Consider the following 19633-nt stretch of genomic DNA (forward strand, 5'->3'; position numbering starts at 1 on the left):
CAAGAGGTGTCATGTGCATATTTCCAGCCATCCCCTACGGAGCACAAACTATCAAATTTCCTCTCACTTCTCTACTTTCTCCCTGGAGCACAGACTTTATTGAGGTCTGCAGGGAAGTTGCAGTAGGTAGTCAGCTGTATCCTCAACCGGATGGGCCTCTGTGGTTCTCTAAATGTCACAGATTTAGGTCGAAACATAAAGCGAAGACTGGTAAATCACATTCAGGAGTGACACACAAGGGCTGCTGTATGTCCACATTAAAATAATCCAAGGAGATGAAGCTGCTGTTTGATTGAGACGCTGCTAATTTTCACCTTTAGCAAAAGGCATCTTTAAAATAATGTACAGCTTGCAACATTTTTCATGAGTAGTCACCTATACGTTTCAGTACCATGACCTGCATTGTAAATTTCTCCGTGGCCGCAATTTATATTCATAGACCTTTAAAAAGCGCGTTACACTCCAGGTGGCAGGTATTCAAGTCTTATGAACTCATAGGGCTCAAGATCCCTTCATAGCTTTTATTTGACAAAGGGATTATTACAGAAAATTGACAACGTACGAAAACCCGCCTACAAACTTAAATTTAAATCCAAATGCATTGTTGCAGGTAAAAATAGATCATAAGTCCAACAGTAAGCGATTTTCAAACAACTTGTAAGCACTTCTCCAAGTACTAAATCAATGACACAATAGTTACACCGATGAGGCATGACATTATGACCGCCTGCCTAATATTGCAGTTTCCTTTGTGTCTCCAAAACAGTTGTGACTCATCAGAGAATGGACATGGGCCTTCTGAGGGTGTCCTGTGGTGTCTGGCAACAGAATGTTGTTAGTGGGGGCCTTTGGGTTGAGATGAGGGGTCTCTGTGGATCACGCTTGTTGCAGTGCATCCCACAGATACTTGATCAGTTTGGGATCTAGTAAATTTGGAGGTCAGGTCAACACCTTTCCCGTGTTTTTTAAGTTGCTTCTAAACTGTTTTTGTGTGTGTGCCTGTGTCAGGTAGCATCCTGCTGGGAATGGCTGCTGCTAAAAATGCATTCATTGTATCCACATTAATTTTGTAGGTAATTTAATGTACATTAAACAATTACACAATGAACTATGTAAAGCTTCCATGCCCACTGATGGATTATCTGTAAAATATGCTCTACATGTAGTGTTACTCCATACGTACAAAGATTTCTTCACACAGAAGATCAGTATGCTACTTGTTTTCAAAAATTAAATGGAGTTTTGACACTGATTAAATATCTAAAGCATTCAAATTAGAGTTAAACTGAATGTATCAGATCTGACCTAATCTCTTTTCAGCTCTAAGTTAGGCAGTCTTTTCTCAGTATCTCAGTAATAGTCACTCTCAGCAGTTTTGTTTGGAACTTTTTCGAAGGAATCCTAATGGTAAGTCATGAACAGGGCCCCTGATGTTTCCACAATGACTGAAATTCCGGCAGCGCAGCTGTGAAAGTGCCAGTCACTAGCAGAAGTGTTTGCTGATGTAGCACATTTGAATACATTAAGCTGTGAAGTAAGCTTACCACCAGGTTTCTGTCGCCTGATGAAACGAAACAGGCGTAAACAGGAAACTCATCCCACACCATCAATTATGCAACAAAGTGATTCTCTCGATTCCAAAGCAACACACCGGAATTTGCTCCAGGTGAGCGGTGGTGGGCGTGTGAAGGCGCTTGTGTAACTCTTTGTGAATAATATTATTCAGATCGTGCAGATTTGCAGCACTAAGCGTATCTTCATTTACATTGTAATGATGCTGTGCATTTTTCCAACAGGTTTTTTCCATTTTAAGTAATGTTTCACTGGAGTTATCAATATATAAATAATAATATGACTGAATGCAATTGCAAACACACAAAAAAGCATGTAACGCAATTGCAGAGGCTCACAGAAGCAGTAGGGAGATTTTCACTTCAGAAGAACAAACTTGCAAAGAATAAAAAGTTTGTCTTGAAAACTTCCTGACTCTTTTCATTCAGTATTTGCCACTGTGTATTACTTTGTCAAACAGTGACACAAGGTTTTTCCCATATGAAAATAATAAAAAAGGATGTTTTATTTGAAGGTGTCGCTGTGATGTGAGTAGAAATCCAGCGCACACTCCACATTATTTTACCTCGGCTCTGAGAGTGAAGAGATGCACAACCAATCCTCCTAACAGTCTATTTTCAGATCTCGTTGTTTTAGCAGTTGCAGTAATGGGTGTTGTTACAGTAGGTGGTGGATGAATCAGATTGGACTGACAGGGTGAGATCTCGCTGTACGTGTGAAATGAAATGGAGGTGGATTGCACCGAGGCCTGTGATAGATTAACAGAAAGTGGAGGTAGACTGCTACACTTGAGTCTGGGACAGTCAGGTGTGAAATTAAACAGGAAACAGACATGGCGGAAGGGTCGTGCAATACAAAGATGGATCGGCCCTCCTGCATGTATAATTGATGAAAACATTTCAGAGTGTGAATTCAAATAAGTGGAAATTTCACGTGTAATAACTGCACTGTAAACCCGAACAGTACAACAAACTCATAACTATTACCGGCAACTAAATCAAAGTGGGGTAATTAGTTAACCCGACACTGAAACATTAAGTATTCTGAACGAATAATAGCGTTTTGATTTCACAGGGATAAGTATGTTTAAGTGAACACCGTCACTTAACTTGAAACGTTTAGGTTAACAGGCGTACGTGAGGGGACGTGACGTCTGACGTCACTACATCCAACTGTTCAGGGCACGCATTCAGAAAATTCAAGATGGCTGGACCTTAGCGAGGGATGCGACCGGAGCGAAGAAAGGAGGTAAAACATTCATATTAATCAAAAAACCTGCACAACAACGCACATTTGTTGCTGTGCTGTTGTAAAATTGTCTTTTATCTGTGTTTTGTGTTCCGGGGGACCCTGATTTCAGGATTTGAAAGTTTTGCGCGCGCGACGGTGTAACTTAACGTAACGTTACAAAAGTTCAGCAAAAGTTCAATACAGCCTAGTTTTGTTAAACGATGTGAACGTGTGTAATGAAGTTACATGCTGCGATACTAGACTTATTTCCGACTGGTTTAAACTGAAGCGTACTTTGTAATTATCGTCAGTGTCGCTACTCAGCCCAGGTCGCTAACGTTACGTTACTTCGTTATTTCGTTACAACAACGTAACGTTAAGGGCAGTGGAAAGAGCCGTTCTTTGCCTTGAAAAAATATGCAGAGGACGACTTGTTTCAAATATTCGTGAGATGTTTGAATAAAGGCAGCTGCTACATATGTGAATGTTTTTTTTTTTATCAGACATTGCAAAAATGCACTAAACATAGGTTTGTGCTCTCTCTTATGTTATAGTGCCAGAGCGGTTTTGTCATCCTGAGCAACCCTGAGCAACAGACAGCGTTGGTGAATTTTTTGGTAAGTATTTGTTTATTTAAAAACACTAGGGGTGTAACGGTACATGTATTCGTATTGAACCGATTCGGTACGGGGCGTTCGGTTCGGGCCAGCGCGGAGAACGATTTAGGGAGCCATTTTTTTTTTCCACTTCGGTGCCTCACTGTCTCTTCTCCCCCATGTGTTGTGCGTGTGCTCTGCAGATGCTGCAGAGCCAATGTGTTTTTTTTTCTTCGGTGCCTCACTGTCTCCTCTCCCTGACACTCTCCCTCGTGCCATGCCTGCTCTCACACATCTTGACCAATCACGTTCGGCTTTCAATTAAAAAAGTGGAGGAAAAAAGCAACTTTTTTTTCTCCACTTTTTTTGCATGAAAGCTGAAAATGTTTTAAACTTTATATAGTTTTTATACTTTTAATAATTAATCATTTATTTTGTAGACTTTGTTCAAGTGGCACTTGCGTTTAAAATAGTTAAAAGTTTGCCTAATTATGTCTTTATTTTTATGTTGTATAATTTATTTTGTGGCATTTTTTCAAGGTTGAGTGTGTTTGTAAAATAAAGCCATAAAGGATAAATATTTGATGTCATGTATGTATTTTACATTAGTAATTTATTTTTTCAGGCAGTTTTGCATTATTTTGGGTGATAAATTAGTTAGTAAGTTTTATTTATATAGCACATTTTTACACAGCATGCACTGACCAAAGTGCTTTACAATGTCAAAAATAAAAATATAATAACATTTAAAAATATAAAAATAATAATAACAGCAATAATATCATTATTATAATAATAATAATAATAATAATAATAATAATAATAATAATAATAATAAAACCAATTAATAAAATGCGAGGAGCCGTCTGGGAGCCGAAAGAGCCGGCTCCTTATAGTAAGCAGAGCCAAAAGAACCGGCTCTCCAAAAAGAGACGAAATTCCCATCACTAGGAGTGGAGATGGGGGCTGTGGCTCCTATCTCCTCTCTGTCTGTCTGCCTGTCCCTCTGTCCGTGCGTCCGTCTCCCTCTCTCTCTCTGTCTGTGTTGCGCACCGAGCTCCAGCAGCTGTGGATCAGCTGCAGACGCGCCGCCAATAGCAGGCACATGTCGCTGCTGTGTTGACACTACGTGCCGTCGTGATGTTATTCATTCATTTATTTAATCATTTGCGGCCGAATGGTTGCATCTTCAGGCAGCCGCTGTGGCATTTGCCCACATTGCCCTGTGGTCAGTCCGTCACTGGCTTCAACTGTTAGTGCTGCACTTTACATGTGTAAAAAAAAAAAAAATTGTATCAGGGACAGTGTACTTACAACATAACATTAGTAGGTGAGTAAAATAATTAGATTTGACTAAAACATGTAAATTTGGTTTAGAAAAATTCCTAATAAACAAGCAAATTTATGTTTTGCATTTGGTTGTCTTACTGTACTGAAAATGAACCGAACCGAGACCTCAAAACCGAGGTACATACCGAACCGTGACTTTTGTGTATCGTTACACCCCTAAAAAACACCTTTGGTTATGACGTTCATCATGATTTGGAAATTAATTACATGTGTTTATTCTCTCCCTGCAGGATTTGTGTGACCTCTTCTGCCCACCCCAGTTCACGGTAAATGGATTGGAAGTGCAAGTTGTGCTCTGTATCCTTGGAGACACGTGCAAAGTTATTTAGGCATTATCAATTGCACCATAACCACTTCTCAAGAGTCAGCCCTCTACCATGTTTGTACAGTGACTGCATTTGTACTTTCCAGTCATTTAATGCAGTTAAAGCTCATTTGTCACGGTGTCATAGTGATACAGGCAGAATAAATTTGGCTGATGGTTCACAGTCAGGAAGTGCATTTTTTACATGTCCCTTGTGTGGCACCAAGCAGCCATTTTCTGAGGCATCACTATTTTCTCATTTAAGGGGGCATTTAAGAAATCATGAAGTGGTAGTATGCCCATACAATAACTGCAGTTACAGTACAAATGCATACTCGTCCTTCAATGCACACAAAAGCCGAAACCATGCAGACAGTTCAGATTTTGATACAAATATTGTATGTTCAGAAAAGAATGGTACGCCTGGTGAAAATGTTGAGGAGGGACCTGCTCAGTGTGAGAGCTCAGACACCTTTGACTCTGTTGAGCTAGAGAGTCAGTGTGACACAGACACTTTAAGAGCGCAGCTGCACCAAAGTTTAGCATCGCTATTCTTAAAGATGAAAACAATTCTTCATGTGTCTGACTTGGCGACTCAGGACATAGTGGAGAATCTGACACAAATCTTTTCCCTGTCCCAGCCTCTAGTCAAACAATCTCTTAGAGAAGTCTTAGAACATCATGACATCTCTGTCAGTGAAAATACTCTCGATGACATAGTTACTGCTGTTCTGGAAAGCAACATTCTTGTAAACGCCACAGCTAAAGGTAGAGAGTTATCTACAACTAAAAGAAGGAAAACATTTGTTGAGAAAAACTACCCTGTGGTGAAGCCTGTAGAGTATGTGCTGGACCCAGGACACACAGCAGTCTATGTTCCTGTTCTTGACATGATTCAGAAAATGTTCAAACATACAGACATTCTGGACAAAATTCTAGAAACAAAGATGTCACAGGAAGATCATTTCATGAGCCACCAAGATGGCTCATACTATAAAGAGAATGAATTATTCTCTTCCTCAGATGATCTAAAGCTACCACTCATTTTGTACATTGATGATCTGGAAATAGCAAACCCACTTGGAACATCACGGAAGATACATAAACTATGTTCAGTCTACTGGGTATTAGCTGATCTGCCGAGTAAATATAGATCATCATTGCATGTGCTTCAGTTAGCAGCATTATGTAAGGTGTCTGACGTTCAGCGGGTTGGATATGAAAGACTGTTTGCTCCTCTTTTGCGAGACATCCAAACTCTTGAGCAAGATGGTGTTTTTATTGAGTCCATCGGTAAAGCCATAAAGGGAACAGTCTTGGTTGTCGTGGCTGATAATCTTGCAGCTCATGCATTAGCAGGATTTACCAAGTGTGTCAGAGCTCAGTATGTGTGTAGATTCTGCACAGCTACCAGAGACCAAATTCAGGCTCATGATGTTGGGAGTGGAGAATTCAGTATGCGGACAAAAGCCAGTCATGATGTTGATGTTGATGCTGCACTGCATGGGGTTGGTCAGAGTGGTGTTCAGGGAGGCTGTGTTCTGAGGCAGGGTCTACAGTATTTTCATACAGTCACAGGCTTCCCACCAGATGTCCTGCACGATCTTCTTGAGGGCATTGTGCCCGTAGAGCTGGCCCTGTGTATTGGGAAAATGATACATCATAAATACTTCACCCTGGAGTATTTAAACAGAAAAATTGTCTCATTCCCATACAAGCATGCAGACAAGGTTGACAGACCTCAGCCTATCCCAAAGACCTTCACTGTGAAGAAATCAATTGGTGGCAATGGCCATGAAAATGCTACTTTGCTCAGACTGCTTCCATTGATCATTGGTAGTAAAGTTCCAGAAGAGGATGGAGCATGGAGTGTACTCATGGATTTGAAAGAGATAGTAGAGCTGATGATTTGCCCAGTGTTTACAGATGAATCCATCCAGTATTTGCAAATGAAGACACAGGACCATAGACACCTGCTGCAGGAAGTTTTTCCTGATTTCACACTCAGACCAAAGCATCACTACACTGAGCATTACGCTGACCTCATACGTTGTTTTGGACCTCTTGTCCACTTGTGGACGATGAGATTTGAGGGAAAGCACTGCTTTTTCAAGCGCGTTGTACATGACACACAAAACTTCAAGAATGTTTTGAAAACACTTGCAAACAGACACCAACACATGATGGCATACTCTCTCAGTGCCCCATCCTTCTTCAAACCTCACCAGCAGACATCTAGTGTCTCATCTGTGATGGTATCAGGGCTTCCTGATGTTGCAAAGGCATATGTCGAACACATGACAGACAGCAACATGATTTACAGCACATCAGTTGTCAGTGTTGATGGAACTGATTATGGCGTGGAGATGTTTGTGTCTGTGGGACAGGAGGGAGGTTTGCCTCAGTTCAGCAAAATTGAACAGATTCTCCTTGTTGATAACCAGATCGTCTTTCTTTGCAAGACACACACATCATATTACATTGAGCATCTGAGATCTTATGAACTTTCACCAGGGAACTTGGCTGTCCACCTTTTAAAAGAGCTCAATGACACTTTGCCTCTCTCTGCATACAGAACAGATGGAAGACTGCTCTTAACACCAAAACGGTTCATATTACTAGACTGACATCTCAGCTCATTTAAGGTAAATGGCTAATATGGTAACTTTATTCAAAGATCATTCTTAATCACAATCACACTAACTCTATTTACTGTTTTTTTTGTTGTTGCAGTACATCAACACATCAAGATATGGCTGCTCCGCAGAAATTTGTGCTCCGTGTATGTGTTGAAACAGATGTTGCCATGAAGCTCATCCTCACCGAGCGACCACAGTCAGTAGAAGAGCTCAAGAATATAATGCAAGAGAAGTTTAAGCCAAGGCTGGACTGTGAATTTACCCTTCAATATGAAGATCCTGACTTCGATGGACAGCTCAGTGTTCTTATGGATATTCAGGAGCTCCCTGAAAAAGGAACACTGAAAGTGGTGAGACCTGAAAGCGATGTATCCTCCACTGGAAGCTCCGACACAGACATACTCCCACATGTGCCTTTAAGACAGCGTCAGAAAAACTGTCCAGATTGTTTCCCTGTGCCAACTTTTTCTTATGAAGTTGAGCATGTATGTGCACAGGGAAATGCTGCCTTTGAAAGTTCTGGGAAGACAGTGAAATTAACAAGAGCCCAAAAACACAATATCCTGGAAAACATGGCTGAAACAATGTACAACTTCAAGCCATATCCACATGACAAGGAAGTGGGTATGGCTGCTGAAGCTCTAGTAGCAGCTCATCCATGCCTCCGAGAACATGGGAGTAAGAATGGATGGTATGGATGGAAGGTGGCCTTGAAGTTCAAGATGGGGAATTTTCGCACTAAGTTGGCCAGATCTGGTTGTGCAGAGGTCTCCATCAATGCAGGCAAGAGAAGCCAAACCAATCCTGAAAATGATCATCCTCATTCCAACATCAAAAGAGCCAGAAGAGCCGAAGTTAATTTCCTACCCAACTTCCCCAGGGGAGAGAATGAGGCAACCTTGGAGGAAATGAGAGTACAAATCGTACAAGAGACTGAAAAGACCGAGAGAGACCAGATACTGATAGAAAAGCTCATGCACACAACCTTTGCCCTTCGCCGCCAACACATTGTTCAAGGAAGTCCACAGGTGCAGGAATTCCTGGAGAAATGGCCAGCGTTGCGAATTCAGTCACAGGTAAATATATAGTATGTTTTAATTAGTAATAGTTAATAAAAGTTATTGATAGTTAACATTTCATGTCGTAGATATCAACTCAACATTGTTTTTACACCTAAATATTTGTGTGTACAGGTGTTTGCAGAGTTCCATCGCATCACAAACGTGAATCTACGCAACCAGTTTTACTGTGAACTTGACCGATACACACCAAAGCTTGTTGCACTGTATCGACAGAAGTCCTCAAGGACTGGAAAGGGAGCAGAGGCACTGCGAGAGATGCTGAGAATTTATGACTTGGAGGTAAGTTTATGTTTGACTTTTCCATGGGGACAATGCTGATCATATAATGTGTTGTCATTACAGATTACAGATGCCTTGATAGTCAGTCATCCTGCTGAATCATAGATAGATTACTATTTTCAACATGACTGCATAACTTCATAACTGAAGCATTACATTGTTATACCAGTGACACGGACTGGGCATGCTGGCAAAAATATTTCTATAAAGATTTTTTTCTCAATCTAGGAAGAACATGACATCAACATGCGACGCACTCTGGCTCTTCGCGCGCTTCCAGTGTATCTCCGGGAGGATGACACTGAATTCTACAAAACCTTTAATGTAAGTATTAGGGTTTCAGACAGGTATCTGCTAGTCACACACAGCCCCCACCCCTCCCCTACACATATTGTCTCTGCAGCCAGAGCTGCTTCACTCTCGCACACACAGTGATTAATCTCTGTTTAGCTTGACTCTAGCTCATGTTACTCTCTTCAGTACTCTTCAGTTTTCTTCAGCTCGCCTCTAAGTTTCTATGATATTTAGAGTTACTTAGGCTTCAATCTGCCTCCTCATGCTCCACTCCAGTATCATATTTCTACAGCAATAAGTACATATTACATAATATGTGATTATAATTTTTTTTATGTTGATTGCCCTGCTAATGATCAATAGGATTGGTTTTCACTTTCAGCATGTGTAAATACAGTAGATAGTAGCAACAAATTTCTAGTGAAGGTGATTCAGATCCATGCATGTAGCCATGTAACTTGAGCCCTCCACTGTATCTAGAATATGACAGACTGAGACCCAGCATCTGATAAAATGACAGTTTCAGTCAGATGTGGAGAGGAGAGAAGAGGATAGAGGAGAGGATATAGGAGAGTTGAGGGAGAGAAGAGGGGAAGGAACGATGATATTTAAGTTACTTGGTTAACTTGTTATGAAAGGAATAATATACCGTATTTTGGCTCTATAAACAAGGATTGTGTTACATCCCTCTGGATTGGTCGTTATAATTAATTTTCTTGTGTTTTGCAGGGTGAAGATGAGATGGAGACCACTGACACACCGCTAGCGCTCCTCTCTGTGGTCCCTGACTCCACTGGTTCCATCAGCTTCAGCCCTGAGAGCATATCCATTGTGATAGAGGATGAAGTTGTTATGAGCGAGCTTCCCAGGTTGGCTGATGCATTTGTGGTGCTGCTTGGTTTAATCTATGCATTACACTTGGATTATCCAAAGAAACTCACTCACACATTCACATTCGTCCAGAAAGTGCTGATGTGTCTGGATGATAACAAACCATTGAAACCATGCCTACTCTCCCTGAAAAATGATTTGTTAAAGGAATAAACAAGCTGAAAAAGGGATGCCCGACTGAGCAGGCATGCACAAATGTAATTAATATCAGCAACATTAGTACAGCCATGTTGTTCTGTTGCTCATTCTTAAATGTGTTTGATAGTATAGACTGTTAAAACGTGGAAAGCACTGTTAAAAGCTTTTTGTGTATGCCCAGTGGGCTTTCTTTAAGTTAAGCATGAGATTTTTTGTTTACTTTATTGTACTGCCTCTTTGACCTCATTGATCAGTATGCCCTCATTTTTAAAGGGATAGTTTACCCAAAATTGAAATTTCACTCATTATCTACTCACCCTCATGTCAACTAAGGGCTGGGAGAAGTTTCAGAGTCCTCCGTGGTTTCTCTGAGTTACAGGGGGTCTCGGTGTAGCAGTGCATGTCCATATAACGATTGCAAATGGATACCAACTGTCTTTGTAACAAAAGGACACACCAAATACCTGCATGTTACTCGTATGTAACGTCCGTTTTGTATTGAAGCCCCAAGATGCAAAATTTGTCCCAAAAAAATTGAATAAGTCTATATTTCAAACTTGTTTTGTCGCGAAAGCTTTTCGAAGCTGGACCCTGGTTCGTCCAAATTTGACAGACCAGGAAGAGGAGCTTCTGCGACAAAACAAGCTTGAAATATAGAATAGTTAAATTTTTTTTCCCAGAACAATTTCTCATTTCAGGGCTTCAATACAAGACGGACATTACATACGAGCAGTATGGAGGTATTTGGATGTTTTTTGGTGTGTCTTTTTGTTATGAAGACAGTTGGTTTCCATTTGCAACTGTTGTATGGACATGCACTGCTACAGCCAAACCCCCTGTAACTCAGAGAAGCCACGGATAACTCTGAAACTTCTCCCAGCCCTTAGTCGACATGAGGGTGAGTAGATAATGAGTGAAATTTCAATTTTGGGCGAACTATCCTTTTAATGGCCATTCAGTTATTTATTTCAATTATATTTTCTTTTATTTATTGTATTTTATTCTGTTTTATTTGGTATGTTTTTGATTTTCCTCATTTGCACAAATTTAGATATCTATGCTGCTGCTTTTATAAGATATTTTTATTATTATTTGACAATGTGTAAAAAAAATAATGTTTGACTCCAGGTGTTGCACTTTAATGTTATTTGACATTTCACAGTTTTACTAAGCCTGATATATTGTTCTGAAAAGAAAAAATGTTTAAATGGAACAGTTGTTAATGCCTTTTTAAAAGGTCGGTTTTAAGGTGCTGTTTTATACACTAATAAATTATTGCAATTCTGAGGAACACTTTAGTCAAGAACCTTTTTTTGCATGGATGGTGGAGGGGGAGTGGGGGGGGGGGGGGTACAAAACACATCTCTCTGAAAACAGGGCGTCTTGTACATTTTTAAGTTGGCAAGTCATAAATATATTAACTTCATTAAGGTGTAATATTTTGAGTAGATAGAATTGATATAATATACATTGTTTTCAGTTAGTTTTTTCAAGTCCATGTGATTCACTTTTTATAAGTATATTCAGTCAAATAATTTAAGTATGAAGAAGACATAAATATTAAGTTAAGGAAATTTAAAAAATATATCAACCTTAAAATATAAATTAAGTCACGTGACAAAATATTTTTTAAGTATAGTGTAACTCAAAAAATTTATCACAATAACTTAAAAGTTCTTACGTAATCAGTTACGACAAAAATTTTGAGTTTTCTGAACTTATTCGGGTTTACAGTGTGCGTAGATGTCATAAGCTCTTTGGCTTTGGACTGAACAAATCAAACCAGTTTGAAGCTGTTAAAGCGTTTTGGTGCATCACGGTTCCCAGTTTGTCTTGTCTTTCTAAGCCTAAAAAAAATTAATAATTAATAGTGCCTATCATGTTCAACTGAATATGTGAAATCTGTGACAAAACATAGATGAAAAACAGGTTCCCACATTCAAGTCAATTAGATCAGCTCTCTAATCCCTGCCCTGGGAAATAAAAGAAATACGGAAAATTGGATTTATATGCTTATATCCACTGGTAGCATCACAGACGAGGGAGATAAGAGGAGAAAAATCATAGGAAGGAAAATAAATGTAATCCGAGACAAAATGTAGGTGAAGAATCAAGTCAGCTGACAGTAGGAAAACACATTCCCCAGAAGCAACAATCACAATCCATATATCATCCTACCATGAACCCTCGTATGTGTGTGTCTGCCCATACTGCATGTGTGTCTAAAAGAAAAGGGGAGTGGGGTGGGATGCAGAGCATACTGAATTATTGAGTTGAATTTTCACGGGCTGAAGGTCAGTGAGCGAGGGGGGAAAAAGACATGCCTGATGAAAAAAAAAAGATGTTTTCTTATTGTCTGCCATGGCAAGTGATGAAATATCCGAAATTGCAGAGATGATTATTCCCAGAGTCAACACTATCAAAATCATCTGCCCTCTAAGAATAAACCAGTCGAATATGAGCAACAGGACAGAAACAAGAAACTGGAGCTTCAGACCAAAACGGTCGTCCATCAGGACTGGTTGATATCACTCAGTGAGAGTCCACGATTATTAAGAAATAATCATGATTACGGTCTCCATTAGCTCATCGTAATTGATCTTTAAGGAGCCTCTGAGATTTATACATCCCCTGTGCAGTGAAACTTTACTCCAATAACAAAGATTTCTCAACCAAGAGCGATCCAGTGTGGACTAATTGGATTATCAGCGGAGAATTACAAAATGATCTCACGGCTTTGCCAGTAGTCCCCTTAACGAGCTCCGTCCTCGTAAACGGGACGCTGGCCTTCTCTTATGGCCTAATTGATATTTCATTAGAACCTTTCTATTTATGATTTTAACGGCTCGTCCTCTCACAGTAAAATTCGGGGCTGTTAGCACGACCAGCGGGAGGTTCCTATTGGATATATCATCAGCTTCTGTGTGGTTAGGATGTGATCTAATAAAAAAAAAAAAAAAATGGATTTATGCTTATACCCTTTGGATACTGGTTTACGAGAGCATAGAGTCATTTAACAGACCTAAATGTCCCGGTACTTGAAGCATACACGTATACCCCCATGTACATGTAGACAGTGTGTGTAAATGTTGCTGCTTCTCAACAAGATCACAGTTCACTTCTTAATCTGCCCCTAAAGACATTTCCACTCTCACAACTTCCTCTTCATGGTAAATTAATTACGTATTACATGTCAGCATAAAAAGACTGAGATGCTGGGTTCAAGGTATCGCCCGAAAATGCAATAATTACACTATTGATGGTACTAGAAATTGCTGAATGAATTGTAAAATCAGTGAACTGTCACCATGGTTCATATGCCTGCACTTGATTCATCAATGCTTAATTTGATCTAATGTACCTCCACCCTCATTAGGAGGTTCTCCTGGACTAGTGATGGCTCTCCCTGCCAGACGTGACACCACCTCGAGCTGCAGACCCCCGTGGGCTGCCTCTTTAGAGCTTGATGAATGCTAATGGTGGACACAGGGCTCAGATATGGTTGTCGTGATGGTGGTTGGGGTGAGGGTTAGTGTGCAATGAAGGGTAACTGTTAAATTAGTTAATAGATTTCCCCTGCCAAGGGGATCCTCCTCACTCTCCTCTTTCTTCACCTGTCCTGAGCCCCCTGGGTGACTTGACAATTTGTCAGACTCCTGTTTCCATTCTCATTAGCTTCATTAGCTCTGTTGAGGGGGGGAAGAAAAAAAAGATTGAGTACAATGGCTCTGCAGCAGTTTGGACGGACTGTGGGTGGATCTTTGATGCTGCAGGCCTCATTAGGTGTCTATCCATGGCACAAAACTCAGAAGCTCGATGCACATAGCCTTTACACACTGATGCTCGATGCCTCACCTCTCTCACAGCCAGCTATATGAAGTCCATCACAGACTAACAAGCTCCACACTCAAGAAGCATCTTGATGACATGAGTGTAAGACAAGCCCCGTTTTGTCTGAACATAGAAGTCTTATGAGAGCGGTTGCTTACAGGGAGTGTCCACGGTTGCGTTACAGTGGGGAGTCACGAGCAGAGCATGGCACAGTGGATTTGTTCAGATCAAAGGGAAAGGACTTTGATGAATGCTGTTCATTAGGCACACGCGAGCGGGCTTCAGGGAGAAGACTTAGGGACATCAAGGGAGGGATTCAGAGAAAGAAAGGGAGATAGAGAACGGAGGGGGGGGGGGGGGACATCACAGGAGGTACTGAAGGGTAAGATGAGTAATACTATGCAACAATCTAAATGTTTACAGACAATTTTACAGTGCATCTTTAGAATAAGTTTACTTTCGGTTCCTAAACTGGCCACTGGGTGGAGACAGCTGTCTTATGAGTAAAACCTCCCTCTGCTCAGCGCTTCATTCACAGTCCTCGCCTCATACTCTGACCTGTAACATTTTCAGTATTAATCTAAAACAAATGGGCTAGTGTGCCAGCGCAAGGAATTACGTGTTAATCTGAGGGAATGAATAATGAGCAGTCGTTAAAAACACAGTCACTCTGTGGGCAAAACCAACTGCCCAGCAAGTCCACCTGACTGATTGTTTTATGGATGGAGGCTGACACGCACAAAATGGCGAATGACAGATGAAGTCATCCTCCACTCATTAATATCTACAACCGGATGATGAGGTTAAACTCGTCCTTCTGTGTCTGTGCAGGAGTTAGGCTCCACCACGGATGCTTGTGTACAGCAGACGTGTGACATTATTGTAAAAGAAACTTAGGTTGTAATGGCGTAATGGAGTTCAGAGGCAGATCTTCTATGGCTGCCAGAAGCAAGAAAAGCCAAACAACAATCTGTCTCTTGCGCTTGCAGCAGTAGTGTACAAATTGATTTGGTATGCTGTCCACCTGCACCTTTGCTCGGAAATATATATTTAGAGAGAGAGAGAGAGAGAGAGGGAGAAATCACAAGAAGTTTTCTGAGACACCTGAGATTCAATTCTGGAGATATGAACACTATTTCTTTTATTTCAGTGCTCGGAAATTAAATAGACAGACAGCAAATGGGGGAATTGTTATTTTAAGGCTGTGTGCTCACAGAGGGTTCTCCCGTTTATTCAATTCTGCTCCGATGCAATTTAATTTTAAAACATTTGCACCAGGATAATCTACTCGGCATCTGTACTGCTTTCTAGGGAGGCCTATAGAGATACAGCAAATGTGTAAAACAGCACAGAACAATTAAACACAGATCAGTACGCATTCTGTGTATTATGCAGAGAAATGTAAATTGATGTACAGATTTGTATGTGAGCGTCAGCATATTCATTTGTTATACTTCTGCAGACTTGATTTAGTATGCCGGCAGCCTCATACCAGTTAATGTTTCTCTTGAAAGAAGCATTTTTAGCTTTAATATGATGCTATTAAATTGAGACTGTTCCTCAGGCATTCAGATTTGTAGTTTATTGGTGGTTTAAATTAGGTTAGATTGCACTCATGTGATTGCTGCATCCCAGCTGTTACTTTCTAGTTGCTGCTGCATGAGCGCAAACCTTTTTTTTTTTTCCAAAAAGAAATACAAAGTTAAAGCACAAAATCAAGGCCAGATAAAGACATGGGAAGGTGTGAAATGTCACCGGTCAGGTGACGTTTAATCTCCATGTGTGATATTTTCATTTCGCTGCCTCGGCTGATTCAAAACAGGGAAGTGTTAGGCAAACAGAATGACAGGCAATTAGCTTCCCATGACTTCAGCCAAATTAGGTATCAATTATGTGATAATGAGGATTTAGCCTTGTTCATATGTGATGATGCAAGATAAATTAACGTGGAACAAGAAGATGAAGCAAAATGCAGCACATGATTATGTTGCAAACCCTTTGGTGGATTGTTTTAAAAGGAAGCCTTGGTACTTCCTGACTGTTTTAGGTTCCGCACAAAGACTTATGTTGGTATGAGGTCTCTGAATATTTGGTGTCCAGGACTAAGAAAGATACCAGACGTGGGTCATTTACTAAGAAACAGTATAATATGAACATGCTTTTGCTTTTGCACCCTCTATGTGTCAAAAAGGGAGGACCTGAGCCATCTTCGAGGGATAACTCTGCACCTCTTCATTATTCTTGATACGCTCAATTAATGGAGGGTCTCCTTTCTCCCCTCCCTTTTTCTTAAAGGGCATCCTACGAGCGATAAACTCCAGATGCGAAGCGGCGGTCTTCAAATCTGCTGAAGTGGTTTGAGGGATGAAAGAACATGGGGGTCGTAAACTGTAGAGAACTAAATTTGGGAGTGAGATAAAAACAGCCAGGTTGAGTGAGAAATACAGACATTAAAGGAAGACGAAAGGAAAGACTAAGCTCTCCGACTGCAGTTAGCGCCTCTTAGAAGTTCTGCAGATGATACATTCAAGCTCTCTTTGACCAGCTCCTACTTGACTGTCTTGAAAGACTAGATTCACTAAAAACTGTCATGCCACACAGCGCGGGCAGGTTCTTTTCTTTACTTTGTTACTATAACCTTAAAGACTTTGTTCTAGCAGCCAGCTCAGGTGACCTACATTAACCTGCACTGACAGCAGATCTTGTCATTGCATTGCGTCTGAAATAGAAATAATAGTCAGCGTTTCACTTAAAAAGAACACTCTGACATTTTGCGAAATACACCAGTCGGCTGTCTTACCCAGAGTTAGACGGGAGGATCAATATCTATTTCATCTCAGTCAGTACAAAGAAAGCTCTGGGACGTGTTTAGCCTAGCTTAGCACGGAGAGTGGATGGTGGGAAAAGTTACACAGGCTGCAGCAAAGGAGTCGGCCAGCAGTTTCAAAGTGATGCACATTATATTTTGTAAGTTTATCACGCTTTTAGAGTTGTGTATAGGTCCTTATTGTACTGGTCTTCATACATGTCTTCAGAGACAGATGACTTTATTTTGGCATTTGAATCTAAATTTCCATTCTTCTGAAATCCTTAAACTAACAAATTTCTTATATTAATGACAGCTTACATAGTTTTTAAGAGACATAAACCGTGAAGCATAGACCACTGTATATGTTGTCAAGCCTGTTTGTGATGTTACAGATGATAAGAAATAAATCAAAGTCTTAGTCCTTCCTAGAAATTCAAAACAAATGTCAGAGCTTTCATCGCGCACGAATCTTCCATAGCTAAGCTTAACCTCATGGACTAATTAATTATAAATACCAATAACAAGGTCCATCTTGTAAAAGAGAATTTTTATATACACTTCACACACTTAGCTATCCCTGACAGGAAACTAATATTTTATGTATGGTTTCTAGACACCAGTCTCATTTATCAGAAATGTCATGGCTCCCTGCTTCTTCAATATGACTACAGAAGCAACTTCCTTCTTTGGAAAAGGAATTCCTCTCCGGGTGACTTTGGCAATGCAACCAGCATATGCACAAAGAAGTGTAATTTGAATCACTGCACGCTGAACGCTGCTGCAGCCGTATAGAGTCCCTGTTGCATCCTAATACAGTGTGTTGAATGTATTTGGTTGGCACTAAGCCTTCTAACTCAGGGTGATCCAGACATGAGGACAGCATTCATGAGGAGTCACATAAACACACACATTACACTGAAAAACACCATGACATGGCCAGTATTAGAGTATACACTGATCAGGCATAACATTATAACCACCTGCCTGAATATAGGTCTCCCTTGCGCCTCCAAAACTGTTGTGACTCATCAGAGAATTAACATGGGCCTTCTGGGAGTGTCCTGTGGTGTCTGGCAACAGAATGTCATTAGTGGGGGCCTTTGGGTCCTATGGGTTGAGGGGAGGGAGGGGGTACACTTGATCAGTTTGGGATCTAGTGAATTTGGAGGCCAGGTCAACACCTTGTGCTGTTTTTCATGTTGTTTGAGTTGTTCCAGGTCCAAACGTTTCCCAGCAGAACATTGTATGTTCACAAGATGGTTAATGTTATTTCTTTCTTCTGTCAGTTGTTGTAATGTCATGCGTGATCGGTATATATGTGTACACACGCTCTGGACCTATAAGCACATACAGGTTTATTTCAGCTCGAAGCTTCAGTTTGACTGTTGAAACAATCATCTTTTTTTTTTGCATCCTCACCAGTTGTGCCACTGTGCCAGTGTTTTACACTATGGCAAACCATCAAAGAAGCTACTACCACCCTCCTTAATAAATCCAACTGAAAAGAGCGCAGCTAATGTGCGACCCAACCTGGATCAGTGCTAGTGTTGATGGTTTATTGATTGCTTCAGTGAATTCTCAGTTTCCTCACTCCACAAGGCAATCAGAGCGCAGGAACAAGGATTCAGTCATTCTGAAGAGTACAGGTACTGAAGATCTTGAAGAGCCTCCACTATTGAGGTCACTAGTCCCATTCACTGTGATTGTGGCTGACATTTCAAGCAGATATTTTCACAAGGGAGCGAGGTTATGAAAAAAAAAAAACTGTCAGTCAGGATTATAAATCTCTGCAGACTCTGCATCTCATTAAGTGGGCATCTTGTGAGACAGTGATTAAGGCAACAAAGACGAATGTGAATGACAGTAAGCAGTCATGGTCTACACCAAACTGATACTAGATGAGCAGATATTCCGTTGAAGCTCTATAGCTAAATCTCTGTTGTATATTTTTGAAGCTGAGCTGCCGGTATTGTGTCTGCACTCATTCATTGGAGCGTAATCCCATATTGAGGAGTAATCCATGGGCTGAGCAGTCAAAGAGAGCTCTCCTTCTTTACTCAGCCAAGCCTAACTGAGGTGACTGAGGGGATTTTGCAGCACTCCCCTCTCTCTGCAGGGTCGATGAGAGGTGAAACTAAGACTGCTGGACTGTTCACGAGGTCTGTAACGTGGTTAAAATTCACATGCATATAAAGCACAATGTCAGATTTCAGGGGTGAACATAGAAGAAGGTTGCAGCGAGATGTTCCTGGAATTTTGATGGGTACGTGTCCGTGTGATACATGCAAACACACGCATGATTATTTCAAAGCGTACGGTAGACTGATTGACTTGTTCTGCTTACATCACTCATAATTCTGGCTGTCTGCAAAAGATACAGTCTTTGGGGGGCGCGGGGGGGAAATTCCCCACATCAGCACTCTGCCGCAATTTCCTGCAACGCCCGGGACATGCCACAGTTGAATAGCAAGCTAAATTGCAGCAGGAAGCATTACCTCCGAAAGGTGCCTAGCTAGCTCTCAGACAGGGCTATTAGCACTGGAGTGAGCCCAATGATACGGCGTCCCCCTGGGAGCAGGTGAAAAGAGGGGCCGTAATGATGACAGTCACCACCACTC

At 40.9% G+C, this 19633-nt stretch overlaps 1 protein-coding gene across 6 annotated transcripts; it reads left to right on the forward strand.

Moving 5' to 3' along the window:
* The first annotated feature begins 2523 nt into the window (after window positions 1-2523).
* LOC311505809 (uncharacterized protein) lies at window positions 2524-10603 on the forward strand. Of its 6 annotated transcripts, XM_084569587.1 has the most exons (8): window positions 2524-2820; window positions 3357-3419; window positions 4979-5014; window positions 7628-7697; window positions 7786-8767; window positions 8885-9052; window positions 9281-9376; window positions 10076-10603. In XM_084569587.1, exons 5-8 carry the CDS (start codon window positions 7805-7807, stop codon window positions 10388-10390), a joined length of 1542 nt encoding a protein of 513 aa, XP_084425713.1. In that variant the 5' UTR covers window positions 2524-2820; window positions 3357-3419; window positions 4979-5014; window positions 7628-7697; window positions 7786-7804; the 3' UTR covers window positions 10391-10603. The 6 variants fall into 6 exon arrangements, with proteins under 6 accessions (XP_084425713.1, XP_084425717.1, XP_084425714.1 ...); XM_084569591.1 differs by having other exon boundaries at window positions 2524-3419; window positions 7633-7697; XM_084569588.1 differs by having other exon boundaries at window positions 7628-8767.
* Window positions 10604-19633: the final 9030 nt, after the last annotated feature.

Source organism: Chelon labrosus (genome assembly GCF_963514085.1).
Source record: "Chelon labrosus genome assembly, chromosome: 20".
Classification (NCBI taxonomy): Eukaryota; Metazoa; Chordata; class Actinopteri; order Mugiliformes; family Mugilidae; genus Chelon; species Chelon labrosus.